The sequence below is a fragment of the Myxine glutinosa genome, chromosome 10 (genome assembly GCF_964187855.1).
Source record: "Myxine glutinosa chromosome 10, kmMyxGlut1.1, whole genome shotgun sequence".
NCBI classification, from domain to species: domain Eukaryota; kingdom Metazoa; phylum Chordata; class Myxini; order Myxiniformes; family Myxinidae; genus Myxine; species Myxine glutinosa.
Genome location: NC_136270.1, coordinates 2,536,395 through 2,549,984, shown reverse-complemented (window position 1 = coordinate 2,549,984; position 13,590 = coordinate 2,536,395). Strand labels below are relative to the sequence as shown.

At 43.1% G+C, this 13,590-nt stretch overlaps 2 protein-coding genes across 4 annotated transcripts in view; one reads left to right on the top strand and one right to left on the bottom strand.

Moving 5' to 3' along the window:
• LOC137434292 (trafficking kinesin-binding protein 1) overlaps positions 1-13,590 on the bottom strand; it is a 1,208,017-nt gene that overhangs the window by 1,096,238 nt on the left and 98,189 nt on the right. The gene's annotated exons all lie outside the window — the stretch shown is intronic.
• Positions 1-13,590, top strand: part of BBS9 (Bardet-Biedl syndrome 9) — a 157,672-nt gene that overhangs the window by 136,847 nt on the left and 7,235 nt on the right. For 2 of the 3 annotated variants that reach the window (XM_068127191.2, XM_068127192.2), the window contains 2 exons: positions 1,648-1,800; positions 4,835-5,017. In XM_068127191.2, the coding sequence (XP_067983292.1) occupies positions 1,648-1,800; positions 4,835-5,017 (336 nt within the window). Of the gene's footprint in view, positions 1-1,647; positions 1,801-4,834; positions 5,018-6,063; positions 6,330-13,590 lie in introns of those variants that run through there. The other variant, XM_068127193.2, reaches the window with a different exon arrangement.

Here is a 13,590-nt window from a genome sequence, read left to right as displayed (position 1 = left end):
CCCATCCCCACTCTCCTCCTCCCTCTACAATGGACCGGGAAATTGAATAAGGTCGAATTATTCCCCTCCAAGAACCAATTATTCATCTAAACCAAAATGGTTTGAGGAAACATCGATCCACGCTTTCCCAAAGGATTGTTGAGGAGATTAAAAACTCAAATGGGGAAGCTACAATGACATTCATTGGCTTCCAAAGGTTCTTTGATTCTCTTGGCACATCTAAAATGTTTCAAATTTTAGGACTATATGGTACTAGCGAGGTACCCGCTCTACACATGGGTAGGAGCCCGACATCTCAAACAAAAAATGTTGAGAAATTTTACGAAAACTCCCACCCACTTTAGGACATGTGCAGGGACCCCAAAAGCTGCACAGAAAATTTGGTGGGGCTGGCCCCAAAACTGGGAGTAGTACTGTATAAAATGAATGTAACTTTAATCTTCTTCTTCTTCTTGTGTATGGACAATAAGGGGTGCGCTAAAGTTTAATGTCCATGTTCTGCAACGATGTGGCTGCCTCAGGGGCGAGTTGGTGGAGATATCCCGCAAAGTTCTAGACTTTTCTGATGACATTGCACATGTATCCGATAGTCTAAATCGTGCCCAAAATCTCCTTATCTAGTTACAAATAGCTGCCAGACAAGTACGCCTTCACCTTAATGAAAAGAAAACTGAATTTTTCTCAATCACCACACTATCAGTCACCAACCATCCAATCTAAGTCTGGTATGAACATCAAACCTGCAAGTGACTTTAAATACCTGGATTCATATATAATGGACTTGAGAAACAACTTCCAGGTAAAGAAAGGAATAGCCTGGACAGTCTGTAACAAATTAGACAAGATTTGGTGATCAAACTTGCCAGAAAAGTTAAAAGTAAACTTTATCAGGGCTACCGTTGTTAGTATACTTCTATTCGGATCTGAAACTTGGACGCTTAGTGCAAAAATGCAAAAGTATCTTGATGGAGCATGCAGTACACTAACATCCTGAAACGCGTCAAAAGCACATCTCGGAGGAATCATGGCACGCTTCATGATATTTATGGAAACCTCCCACTGCTCTGACACCTCTAGCAAATGAAGTGTTCAATTTGCAGGTCACTGCTTTAGGGCCGAGGAGCAGGTGATTTCATCCCTCATCCTTTGAAAGCCCAAACCATTAACATTGAAGCGTGGTCGGAAGTTGTCCTACCCTCACATTATTGTCAGAGACACAGATATTCAGGCTGCCGTCTACCTACGGCGATGGTCAATAGGGTCATCTGGGAAGGGGTTGTGAAGTCTGTCTCGGCATGGCCACAAGATGATGATGATGATGATGATGGTGGTGATGGTGGTGATGATGGTGGTGGTGGTGGTGGTGATGATGATGATATTGATGATTGATGATGATTGATGATTGATGATGATGATGATGTTGAAGAAGCTGCATCAGCAGCACAGCTGCTCCCCCAACAAATGATACTCCAGCAGCCATGTGCTGTATTCTAATGAAAAAGATTCACATAATCATTGTTTATGAATATTTTCAACATGAGTAGTTTACTTTAAAAAAACAGGTAGTATCATACCTGCCACGTTTAAGTAAGATGGTATGGTTGCTGGTTGTAAGCTCCCTTTTTGTGTAATTTGTTCTTTCTTTAGTTGCGTCAGCTTGCGGAGCATTTCATGGAGCTTCTCACAAAGCAGGCCGTGGAGTTTCGTGCCATCCAGCGGTGCCTGCTCACACGATTTAAAGACAAAAACCCAGCATCAGTCCAAGGCCTAGACTTCCTATTGGAGAAAACATATGCACAAGTGAGATAACCATTGACTTTTATTTCTAGAGCCCCGTGCATTCGGTGTGAAAAGATACTGGGATGTGTTTCCTTGACATAATATAGGGTAAAAAGTTTTCTTCAGCAGAAAGATTTGTGTAAAATGAAATTGTGCAGAACATTTTTCTTCTCCCGGCGTGTAGTTGTTCATCGATTTTAAACATCTAAGATGCCGTTTGCATTTGTATTCAGGTGTAATTGGGGGAAAAAGGGAAACAAACTTGAAAAAGCACAAGCAAAGTTGAAATGATTCACTCTATATACAAGAGGTTTCGTCATGTGGATGAAACTATTTGAGCCATCATGCTTGTCTGTATCCAAATGATATTATGTTTTCACTTGATCTAATCGACCAGATCAACTGAAGATATTCTTTGCCAAACTTGAATCTGCATCCTATTTGGAAAGCGAGGAAAAGTCATTAAGAAAAAATGTGCTTTTCAGCCTTCTCTTTATAATTCATTTCAAAAAAGGAATAATAGTTCCAAATGGGAGTTCGATATATCGTACCAAAAGTTTACGGTTCATTAAGCATCTATACCATCCCATAATGGTCGATCCGAGTTTGTGTTTGAAACGCATTTTGTGTCTATTCTGTGGTTATTCAACTTTGTGACATAAATACAACTTGGGAAAAATGTCAGGGGCATAGAAAAGGCCCCTTTATATGGTATGTGCCATGTGGCAAACAATATAAAAGAAGGGACATTCAAAAAAATCTCGTGTGCATACTGGACTACCCTTGTGTTCTTAGGACGAACCAAGTAATGCTCCAGAAAAGTTAATATAAAGGGACGCCCTACATCTGGCAAATAAAATACATTTACTTCTTCATGCAGGTGTATGAATCAAATTGGCTCTCCTTTATATGAACTTTTCTAGAGCATTACTTGCTTCCTCCTCAGAACACAAGGGTAGTACAGCATGCACACGAGATTTTTTTGAATGTCCCTTCTTTTATATTGTTTGGCATTTTCTACAAGCTATGGAATGTCCCTTCTTTTCTATACTTTTCCACATGGCACATACCATACAAAGGAGCCTTTTCTATGCCCCCGGTATTTTCCCCAAGTCTATTAGACCATTGGGCCAGCATGTTACATTTTTTTGTAATAATATTTTAAAGAGGTATAAAGTGTGTATATATGTGTATTTATATTATATATATTGTTGTGTTTTTTGAAATAAAGGTAACCCCCTTTAGTTAGTTGCACCACAACATGTAGCCTCGCTTAGTTCAGTTATTTCTTATTAAATGTGAAGTATAGTCTCCTTCCCAGTGTTAGTATGTGTTGAGACAGGTAAGTAAGGATAGGCCTCATTGGGCCTGGAATGCCATGTGCTGGGCCTAGAACAAGTCGAGTAGGCCTGAGGGAGGAGCCGGAGGGAGTGGCTGGCAAGCAGCAAACAGCCAATGGGGCTAAAGGGGAGTGGCCAGCAGCAAGTGGCCAATGGGGAACTAAGGGGAGTAACTGATGGGGAGAGATCACGACACGTGACCCCCGGTGGCCAGTGGAGGCCCTTGGAACATTCTAGTGGGGCTCCGGGAGGATATAAGACCCGCCCCGGACCCCCGAACACTCGCTCTCTGCCCCCGAACTCAAGAAGCTCTCAGCACTCTGCCCAGATCTCTGCGTACTCCCCCCGCACTCTGCTGCCCCGTTTTCCCTGGCTCTGGTCTCCCGTCTTGCCCTCGCTCTTTTGAGATAAACGCTCTCGCAGGACGATCTCTCGCGTGGTCCTATGCTCTAACGATCTCTCCCTGCCTGGGCTCCCTGCACGTGCGCTTCGCCTCGCTGACTTCGGGACACGCTGTGCGGATTCCCGTGCGTGCACGACTGGAGGACGACGTCCTTGCCACGAACATCCTCGAGGGACACGCCCAACGAGCCGTCTGGGGCGCGCTGCACCAAGCGGCCGTGCTTTGAGCGCATCCTCTTCTTCCTCCCTTCCCCGCGTGAGTCAGAGGGCCCTTGTCTGGGATTTTAGTAAGAATGGTTAAGTTTCTATCCTGTGTCTCTTCTCTCTGGCCATTGTACAATTGTGTAATAAACCTGTGTTTTGCTTCCAACTTGGCCGTTTACATCTTTTCACCATTGGCCTCGTATTGCACGAGATAAAACCGTTCGATCGGGTTCCTAATAATTAACGGCACGAGTCACCTGACATGCAAACCGTTCAGGCGTATCAACCCCGTGTGACTCGTGTGAGGTTCAGCCCCCGTCCTCGTGGCGGCGTGTGTATCGAAGGTACTCGGGTATTTGACCGGAAACCCTTCCACGCGCTCGCTGCGGGGTTGGCGGCTGGAATTGATTAGCAATCCGCCCCCCACGAGTGTAATGTGGGTAGCGGCCTTGTGGACTCGAAGCTCGAGGGGGAGAAGGGTTTAACCCCCCCCCCCCTCCCTTAGTATGTCGACGGGCTCGAGATCTGCAACAATACATATAATTTTAAAGCAAAAACGATGGCACTTAAGTGGTATTTGTTTTGAAAGCCATTAATTAGATGTATTGGCCAATGTATATTCCAGGTTTCAGCTAGTTTCAATGTATATCCTTTGAGATGTGAGCGCCAACACATTTTTGGCAGACAGACAGATGGACTGACAGACACCAATGTGAATTTGAGGGTTTTCTTAATAAAACTTAAGAATGCGGAAACGGACGTTGCTGAAATTTGGAACATATTACCTCAACGTACAAAGCATTTACTTCTGAAAGTTGCAGCTGATTTCGTCCAGTAGAAGCTGAGAAACGAATTTCCAGTCCCCATGTTGAAGCTGCATACAGAGAAACGATCCCTTATATATAGGGAGGGGCGCTTTGCACCTCCTTTGATTTAATTTTCCACCCTGGAGAAACTGGAGAAACTGGTGCTACACTTGATAAACCATCTTGCTCAGAGACCGGTTGGCACCCACAAGTATATTTCAGCAATAGTCAGTCTGCGTCATACATCTCCTTTCTTTAAAGTCAAAATCGACCTTTCTGTTTCCCTGTTTTGACTCTTTGCAGATGATGGAACTTAGCGAGTCGGCACAAGCAAACCAGCGCTCCTTGGTGAGAGCGCGGGTGGCTCTGGAGGCCGGTGGACAGCTTTTACTCTTACTGCTGCAGCTGTCACATGACCTGACATCCAGCACAACGGGTATCCTACGGGCGGCCCTCCTGCCCATGCTGGAAGATTCGCAACAACTCGTAAGTTTCTCACAATTGTGTCAAATGACGACTGTACACATTCTGCCCGGTCTGAGAATTCTCTTGCACAGTGCAGTGTTACACTGAAAATGGAGCTTTAAAAATCATAATTAGAAGCAAATGCTCTCATGCCGAAGTGGCTATTTTGCATTACTAAATGCATACAGTGAGCTTGATATTAAAAGCTGACTGTTGGCAGTCAAGAACACTTTTCCTTGCTACTATGTGGGCTTTGTACTCTAGCGCAAAGAGTCATCATTGATTCACTACTATGTCCATCTTCCATGTTTTGTTACACGTTTGGAAAAAGAGAATCCCTTGTTCATTATTCTCACATCTACAAGTATTCAAGTATGCATAAAGAAAATAAATAAAGGCTGAATACAATTAAATAATTAGTTGTTTTTTTCAATCAAATCTGTGCATGGCAGGAAATGTTTACCTGCTCACGATATATGATTAGATTGCCATTTTGTTTTTATACATACAGTGCCCTCCGTAAGTATTAGAACAGTGAAGTCAAATTTGTTATTATTACTGTACAGTGTACTCAATAAATTTGGATTTGAGATGAAAAGATGAATATGAGGCAAGAGTACAGAGGGTCAGCTTTTATTTCTTGGTATTTCTATGCATATACACTACCAGTCAAAAGTTTAGATACACCCAACATTTTTTGGTATTTTACTGTTTAATGTGGAAAATTGACATAAGATGTCAACGAAACTCTTACCAAAGATATATCTGCTTATCTACTGATAATATATTGTGCTTCAATGCATCTTCCTTGTGTGAAACGTAGGTTTAAAGCAATTTCTGGAAATAAGTCGAAAAGTGCAATCCTAAATCCAAACAGACACGCGAAGTTAATGTTATTAAAGTTTCATCTCAGGAGCAAAAACTGTTTACAAATACTCTGCTCTGTGTGGAATGAATGTTTGTGCTTAGTTTCTTCATCACGTGCAATGTCTATTATTGCCAGGCAATGAAAAAAATGTTTACAGAAAAGCCAGCGATACAATCTAATGAGTGTTTTTGTGTTTCAGATTACTTGAACATGGGTGCCAAAGCTCAGCTAACGCCAGAAAAAGACAGGCAATTGTAACTTTGACAAAAGTTTTGAGAAATTTAGTGTTGCACTTTTCACCCTATTTCCAAAAATTGCTTTAAACCTACATTTCACACAAGGAAGATGCATTGAAGCACAATATATTATCAGTAGATAAGCAGATATGTCTTTGGTAAGAGTTGTGTTTCCATCTTATGTTTATTTTGCACATTCAACAGTAATCAATAAATGTTGGGTATACCTAAACTTTTGACTTGTAGTGTATATTTTACCATTGTAGAAAAATAGCACTTTTTACGTTCAGTCTCCCCATTGTAAGAGTTTTAAAACAATCATTTTTAGGTGAGGTGAGTGAAGCACTCGCCGAAACTTAAAAAGGAATTCTCACCACCTGTCGCAGGTAATGGATGGGAATTCAGAGGGAGGGGTGGGTGGGAGGAGGCAGGGGAGGGGGTGGGAGAAGGGGGAAGGAGGGGGAGGGGTGGTGTCAGAAGGGAAGGGGTGGTGTGGGAGGGGAAGCAGGGGTAGGGAGGGGAAGGTTTGGTGTGGGAGGAGGCAGGGGAAGGGGGAGGGCAGGGAAAGGGTGTTTTGGGAGCTTTTTATATATATATATATATATATATATATATATATATATATATACATACATATATATATATATATAATTATATATACATATATACGGGCTAGTCGTGTCAATAAGTAGTCAATAAGTAACCTTCAAATGGCGATATAAATGTGAGAATGTAATGTGTGTAGTTGTAGACGACATATGTTATATCTATGGGTAAGAGTCATGTTTTGCCTGTTTTAGAGCTGGCAACATTGAGTGTATGACGTCAGTAGAGCAGTTTCAAGATGGCGGCTCCCTTAGAAGCATGCACCAGGGAGGAGCAACGTTCTGTCATCCGATTATTGTGAAGTGAGGGTGTGAATTCCAGTGAAATCCATCGCAGAATGAAGATGCAATATGGTGACGCATGTTTATCACTGCAGCAGGTGTACGACTGGGACAGGAAGTTTAAAAGTGGAGTGTCCAGTATGGCAGACGCTGCTCGCTCAGGCCGGCCTCACGCAGCCGACACACCAGAAATGGTTGCAGGAGTTGAGTGCGTGGTAAGGGAAAACCATCGCATTATGCTGGATGAAGTGGTCTCCGCATTGAACATTAGCCATGGTTCAGCACACCATATCATTCACAACGTGCTTGGGTTCCACAAAGTGGCTGCAAGGTGGGTGCCAAGACACCTCACACCCGAACTGAAAGAACGGTGAGTGGACGCATGTGAAGAACTTCTGTGACGTTATGAAACAGAAGGCGATGCTTTCTTACAGCGAGTAGTGACTGGGGAAGAAAGCTGGGTCCACTACTTTCAGCTAGAAACGAAGAGGGCAAGCAAAGAGTGGCGCCATTTAACTTCACCGAAGCCCAAAAAATTCCGCACACAGCTGTCCGCTGGAAGAGTGATGATGACGCTCTTCTGGGATAGCCGAGGCCCACTTGTAGAGCATTACATGCCCAGAGGGACCACAGTCACTAATGCATCATACTGCGACCTCCTTAAAATCATCTGAAACCAGCAATCGGATCAAAACGTCGTGGACTAATAGTAGTGTTAGGTAGTAAGTTAGGTTAGTTAGGTTAGTTAGGTATCGTAGTAGGTAGTGTTTTGCTGCAGCATGCCAATCCTTGGGCACATACTGCCTGCGCTACAGCTGCAACAACCGAGGACCTGCATTTTGAGTGTCTTCCTCATCGACCCTACTCGCTCCTTTGGATTACCACATCTTTGGGCCACTTAAAGAAGCGCTTTGTGGAACCACTTTCCGATCCGACTAAGAGGTCCAAGAGGCGGTGCACGAATGGCTACACAAGTAGCCAAAATATTTTTTTCCTAGAGGAACCTAGGCCTTAGTAAAAAGCACTGGAAAAAATGCATTGAACGCAATGGAGATTGTGTTGAAAAATAACACAATTGTTACATGTACATGCAATAAACAAGTTGTGAAAAATATTTTAAGGTTACATATTGACTGCCCCATGTATGTGTATATATATATGTGTATATATATATTGTTGTGGATATGAGGATTGCATTTTTTTTGATTGAGTGTATTGTAGTGGTAAATTGTTGTGTAACCTTGGTTGGATATGGCCCCTCCTGCCTCCGGAGTTGTGTAAAGATAAAAAGGGCATCTCGGTAGTTAATTCCATAAACACCACATTGCAGGACATGATAAAACCCTTGTTCAGTAGCTTATATCTTATTATGTGTTTTAGAGTAAGGCCTTGTCTTCCATTAGAATGACACTCCATTGCACCGAATCAATAGAGAATAGCTCCCCTTCAATAATTCCATTTCCCAGCCAAACTCTCCATCTGTGGGTAAAGCAGTTCACAAGCGTGGGGTGCACGCCCTCTCAATTCGCTGCTATAGTGAATATGTGCTCCGTGCTCTGTTTGAACAGGAGGGGCGGGGTCGCCAGGGAGAGGCAAGCCCAGGGCGCGCCACGAAGGGCGGGGCTGTGCAGCCCCATGCTCAAATAAGGAAACAAGCCCGTGGCTCGCCACGAGGGGCGTGCCGTCGGCGCGATGCCCAAATAAGGAGACAAGCCCGTGGGATTACCATACATGGTCACGAAACAGAGCACGGGGGAGGGGGGCGGTACCGAAACCGTGGAGGGTGTGTCAGTCCCGGGCTAGAGAGAAGTGAGAGGAAGGGAATACGAAGAGGGTTGCAGAAAGGCTGAGCTGAGCTGCGTGTGAGACCAGCGCTGGAAGGGAAGTGAGAGGAAGAAAAATACGAGCTGAGCTGCGTGGAGAGGGACACGACAAAAGAAAGGGTCCAAGAGAAAGCCGAGGAGCTTTTACGAAACAAGTTACACGAGAGATACAGCAGAGGAGTGCAGCCCCGTTTCAACCACCCGCGTGAAGCCCTGACGGTGTGCGCTGTAAAGCGGATTACAAGGAGCTGCCGGCTCCCCGCTTCCCGCCCGGAGTGGACCTGCTTGCTGTGCCCTGTGATCCCACCTGCTCATCCTTTCCAGCCATTCCTGCCTGCAAGTTCCCCATTTTGCCTACGTGAGTTTGTTTTGTTCGTGCTGTCCTGGGTAGTAACTAAGTCTGTATAAGCTAGTAATTTTCACTGTGTCACCTGCGTCTCATGTCCCCTGTAAATAATCGTGACTGCTCTTTTTGCTTATGTGTGTGTAAATAATAAACCCCGTTACTCTTCTGTACGTCTTCTTCGTCCTCTTTGCATTCGTCGTCTTAGTCTTTTCCATATTGAGTAGCTGTGGCGCGATACGGCCAACGTTTGGGTGAATCGGGTTTAGTCGGGGAACAACTGTTCAGTCGCGGAGCCTCCGCTCGGCAAACATACCATCCTTAACCGCGTACCGTAACAATATGTGTGTGTGTCTGTGTGTGTGTGTGTGTGTGTGTGTGTGTGTATGTGTGTGTGTGTGTGCGTGTGTGTGTGTGTGTGTGTGTGTGTGCAGTCACGTGAAAAAGTAAGTACATCCCATGTAAAGTTTTGACTTTTTCAACATATTTCAACATACAGCTATTTGATCTTCATTTCAACAATATTGATAGATAAAGGTGATATAATATAACAAATATCATGAAACATTTACATTTTGTAGTCCATTGTATAATTTAAATAAACATAAATGCAAATTTCACATGTGGAAAAAGTAAGTACACCCTTGGCTCTAATAGGTGGTAATGCCCCCTTTGGCAGAAACAACCTCAAGTAGGCATTTCTTATAACTGTCTACCAGTCTCTGACATCGACTGGGAGAAATTTTTGCCCACTCCTCCATGCAGAATTCTTTCAGCTGTGTGATGTTTGAGGGGTTTCTTGAATGCACAGGTCGTTTCAAATCCCCCCACAACATCTCGGTGGGATTTAGATCCGGGCTTTGACTTGGCCATTTCAGAACCCTCCATTTCTTTCTTTTCAGCCATTCCTTGGTGGATTTACTGGTATGTTTGGGGTCTTTGTCATGTTGCAAGGTCCACCTTCGATTGAGCTTCAACTTTCTGACAGATGGCCTCGCATTATCCTCAAGTACCCTCTCGTACAATGAAGAATTCATAGTGGATTCTATGATGGTGAGCTGCCCAGGCTCTGATGCAGCAAAGCTGCCCCAAACCATAATATTTCCACCACCATGCTTTACAGTTGGTATCAGCTTCTTGTGGTCAAATGCTGTCTTTGGTTTTCGCCAAACATGTCTTCTGGTACTGTGGCCAAATAGCTCTACCTTTGACTCATCTGTCCAGGGCACATTGTTCCAGAAGTGCTGGTCTTTGCCTCGGTGTTCATTGGCAAACTTTAGTCTTGCCCTGATGTTCTTTCTGGACAGCAAAGGTTTCCTCCTGGCACACCTCCCATGTAGATCAAATTTGTGCAGCCTCTTTCTAATGGTAGACTCGTGCACTTTGACATCAACAGTGGTAAGAGCTACCTGTAGGTCCCGTGATGACATTCTGGGGTTCTTAGAGACCTCTTTCAGCATCTTGCGGTCTGCTCTCGGCCTGAACTTGCTGGGGCGGCCTGGCCTGGGGCAAGTTGGCAGTTTGGAATCTTCTCCATTTATAGATGATCTTCCAGACAGTCAAATGATTGATTTCAAATTGTTTGGAGATCTTTTTAAATCCCTTCCCAGACTCGTAGGCATCGATAACCTTCTTTCTGAAGGCCTCAGAGAGCTCTTTTGATCTAGGCATGGTGACGCCGCACACTTCAACAACAAAGAGCAAACCAAACTAAATGTCTGAAGTTTAAATAAGACAGGTCCCTCCAAGATCCTCTCTAACGATGTTCTAATCATTTGCACCTGAGCTGGTGCACCTGATTCTAATTTTACGTATTTAAAGTAGTGATAAATGTCGGGGTGTACTTACTTTTTCCACATGTGAAATTAGCATTTATGTTTATTTAAATTATACAATGGACTACAAAATGTAAATGCTTCATGATATTTGTTATATTATATCACCTTTATCTATCAATATTGTTGAAATGAAGATCAAACAGCTGTATGTTGAAATATGTTGAAAAAGTCAAAACTTTACATGGGGTGTACTTACTTTTTCACGTGACTGTATATGTAAGTATCCAGTGCCTTCAGAATGTGTTCACACTGAATGAATGAATGAATGATCGTTTTAAGGCCATTTTTCCCTGCTAGAGTGGGGGTTAGCCTTGCCTTGCAGACCCCATGGCAATCATGGTTCCCTTTCTGAGGCAATGTTTTTATGGCCGGATGCCCTTCCTGATGCCAACCCATAGTCGCCTCTTACGATGCGCAGGGATACGGTTTACCTATTCTAAATCGGGGTACATACCGGGATCATTCATCCCAGCAAGCTGGTACTCAATTTGCCGACCTCGGAAGGATGACAGACTGAGTCAACACCCCTAGCGTTAATTCAGCGATCGACCTGGATTTGAACGCAGGATCCCAAGCCAGCGCCCTAACCGCTAAGCCAACACCAGGCTAGAATGTGTTCTCACTCCTTGCCTTTATTCACATTTTGTTTTGTTCCAGCCTTAAAATGGATTAAATTGATATTTTGTTGTCACTGATCTATACATAATACCCCATAATGTCAAATAATTTTTTAGAAATTTGTACCAAATAATTTTACAAAATAATATATGTACATACCCACATTTCTCTTCCTCTCATTCCTACCTTTCTGGTTCTTCATTTTTATTTTCTTCAGATTTTCTGCAACATTTTATTGTATCTGATGTTTAGAAACATCATTCAAATGTATTTTTTCCTTTGTCTTTTCTATTGTTCTCTTTTAGCACGAGCAATTGATAGATCTGATGTTACTAATCCAATCTGCATTTAGGTCACGTTCCTGCAAGGTGAAGCAAGACAGGTTTTTCCAAGCAAACAAATGAGTTGTTAATTATAAAACGATGCTCTTTGAGTTTATGTCAATTATTTGACGAGTATCCTGAAGGTGTCACTAGCACCTTCGTTCCATTTCCTAAAGCCAAATAAGGAAGTTGAAGGGTTTACTTTCAAGGTAGACTAGAGGTAGAGTCTAAGAGTTGCTATTCTGGCACCTGAGCCTACCCTTCGTATCCTTCAGGATGGCGGTATTCTGTCCTGGCTCATGGAATTTAACCCGATATTGTGGACGAAGTCGTTCGTCTTCAAACTTCACAAATGGGGACTGGGAAAACGTGCTGGTGAAATGACAATAATGGAGAGTGGAAAGGTTTATGGGGTTTTTCCAAACAGGAAGGCAATGAAGAGTGGTGTAATGGAATAAAATAGAGGACAGGGATGGATAATGGGTCGAACACAAGAAACCCAAAGCACATACTGAAATGAAGTACTTTGAGCAACCAAGATCGTATCGGCCAAGTCAGTTGCTCGGAACATAAAAAAGGCAATTCTCAGAGACGGGAGGGCTTGGCAACACTCGGAGAAAACGAGGCTGTGTGTTGATAGTTTTATAAAGGAAAATCCCACGGCATTTGCGAACAGTTCGTGAGTTATCATTGGTTCCCTGAACGAGGTACAAATTCATGTCCCAGTTGAACATGAAGTCATGGAATTTCTATGAAATCGTGTATTATACTGACAAAGTGCTTGTGAATCAGTTGTGGAGCTACAGCCTTGATTCCCAATATGAAATCCCAATTTCACTGCTCATTTGAATTGCTTCTCATGTTTTAATCAACAAATTTAGTTGATAAAACGAATTGTAATCATTGCCAGACAAACTATTGACGTACAGTATTTCTCTTTTTACTTCGTTTTGGGAAATAAAAGTGTTAAATTGCCCTTCTTGTCTTGCTGAAGTAGGCCTTAATAAAATCGATGAAATGATAAGTTAATATAGATTGGCGTGCTGCCAAGCAGGTGAAATTCCTCATCCACGGACATGGACACCTGTCTCATCCCTATATGCTCATTCACTGAAGTCCTGCGCTTACCATGGCGATGGAATATGTTATTCAAGAAAGCTCCTGCATCGCAAGGGCTTTCCAATTCTAAGCTGATTTTGGCCAGCAAAATAGGATCCCAAAGCAGGATAACCCACTACTCCTCTGCTAGGCCTGGACAGCGCACCATCCTCCCATCTTTAGTATGATTGATGGTGATATAATAATAATTACCTCCGCCACCAAAGGTGGATGGAGGTTATGTTTTCACCCCTGTTTGTCCGTCTGTTTGTGAACAAAATATCTCAAAAAGTTGTGGACGGATTTGGAGGAAATTTAGCAGAGATGTAGCGTATGTGACAAGGATGAAATGATTAGATTTTGGTGAAGGACGAAATGATTAGATTTTGATGAATATCCGGATTCGGATCCGGATACTATAATTTTTTCAGTGATTCTTCACCATTGGGAGATAGGGCCAAAAACGATACATAGCGGGACATCTCAAAAAGTTATGGACGGATTTAGGCAAAACTTTGTGGACCGATTGGGTGTATGACAAGGACAAACAGATTCGATTT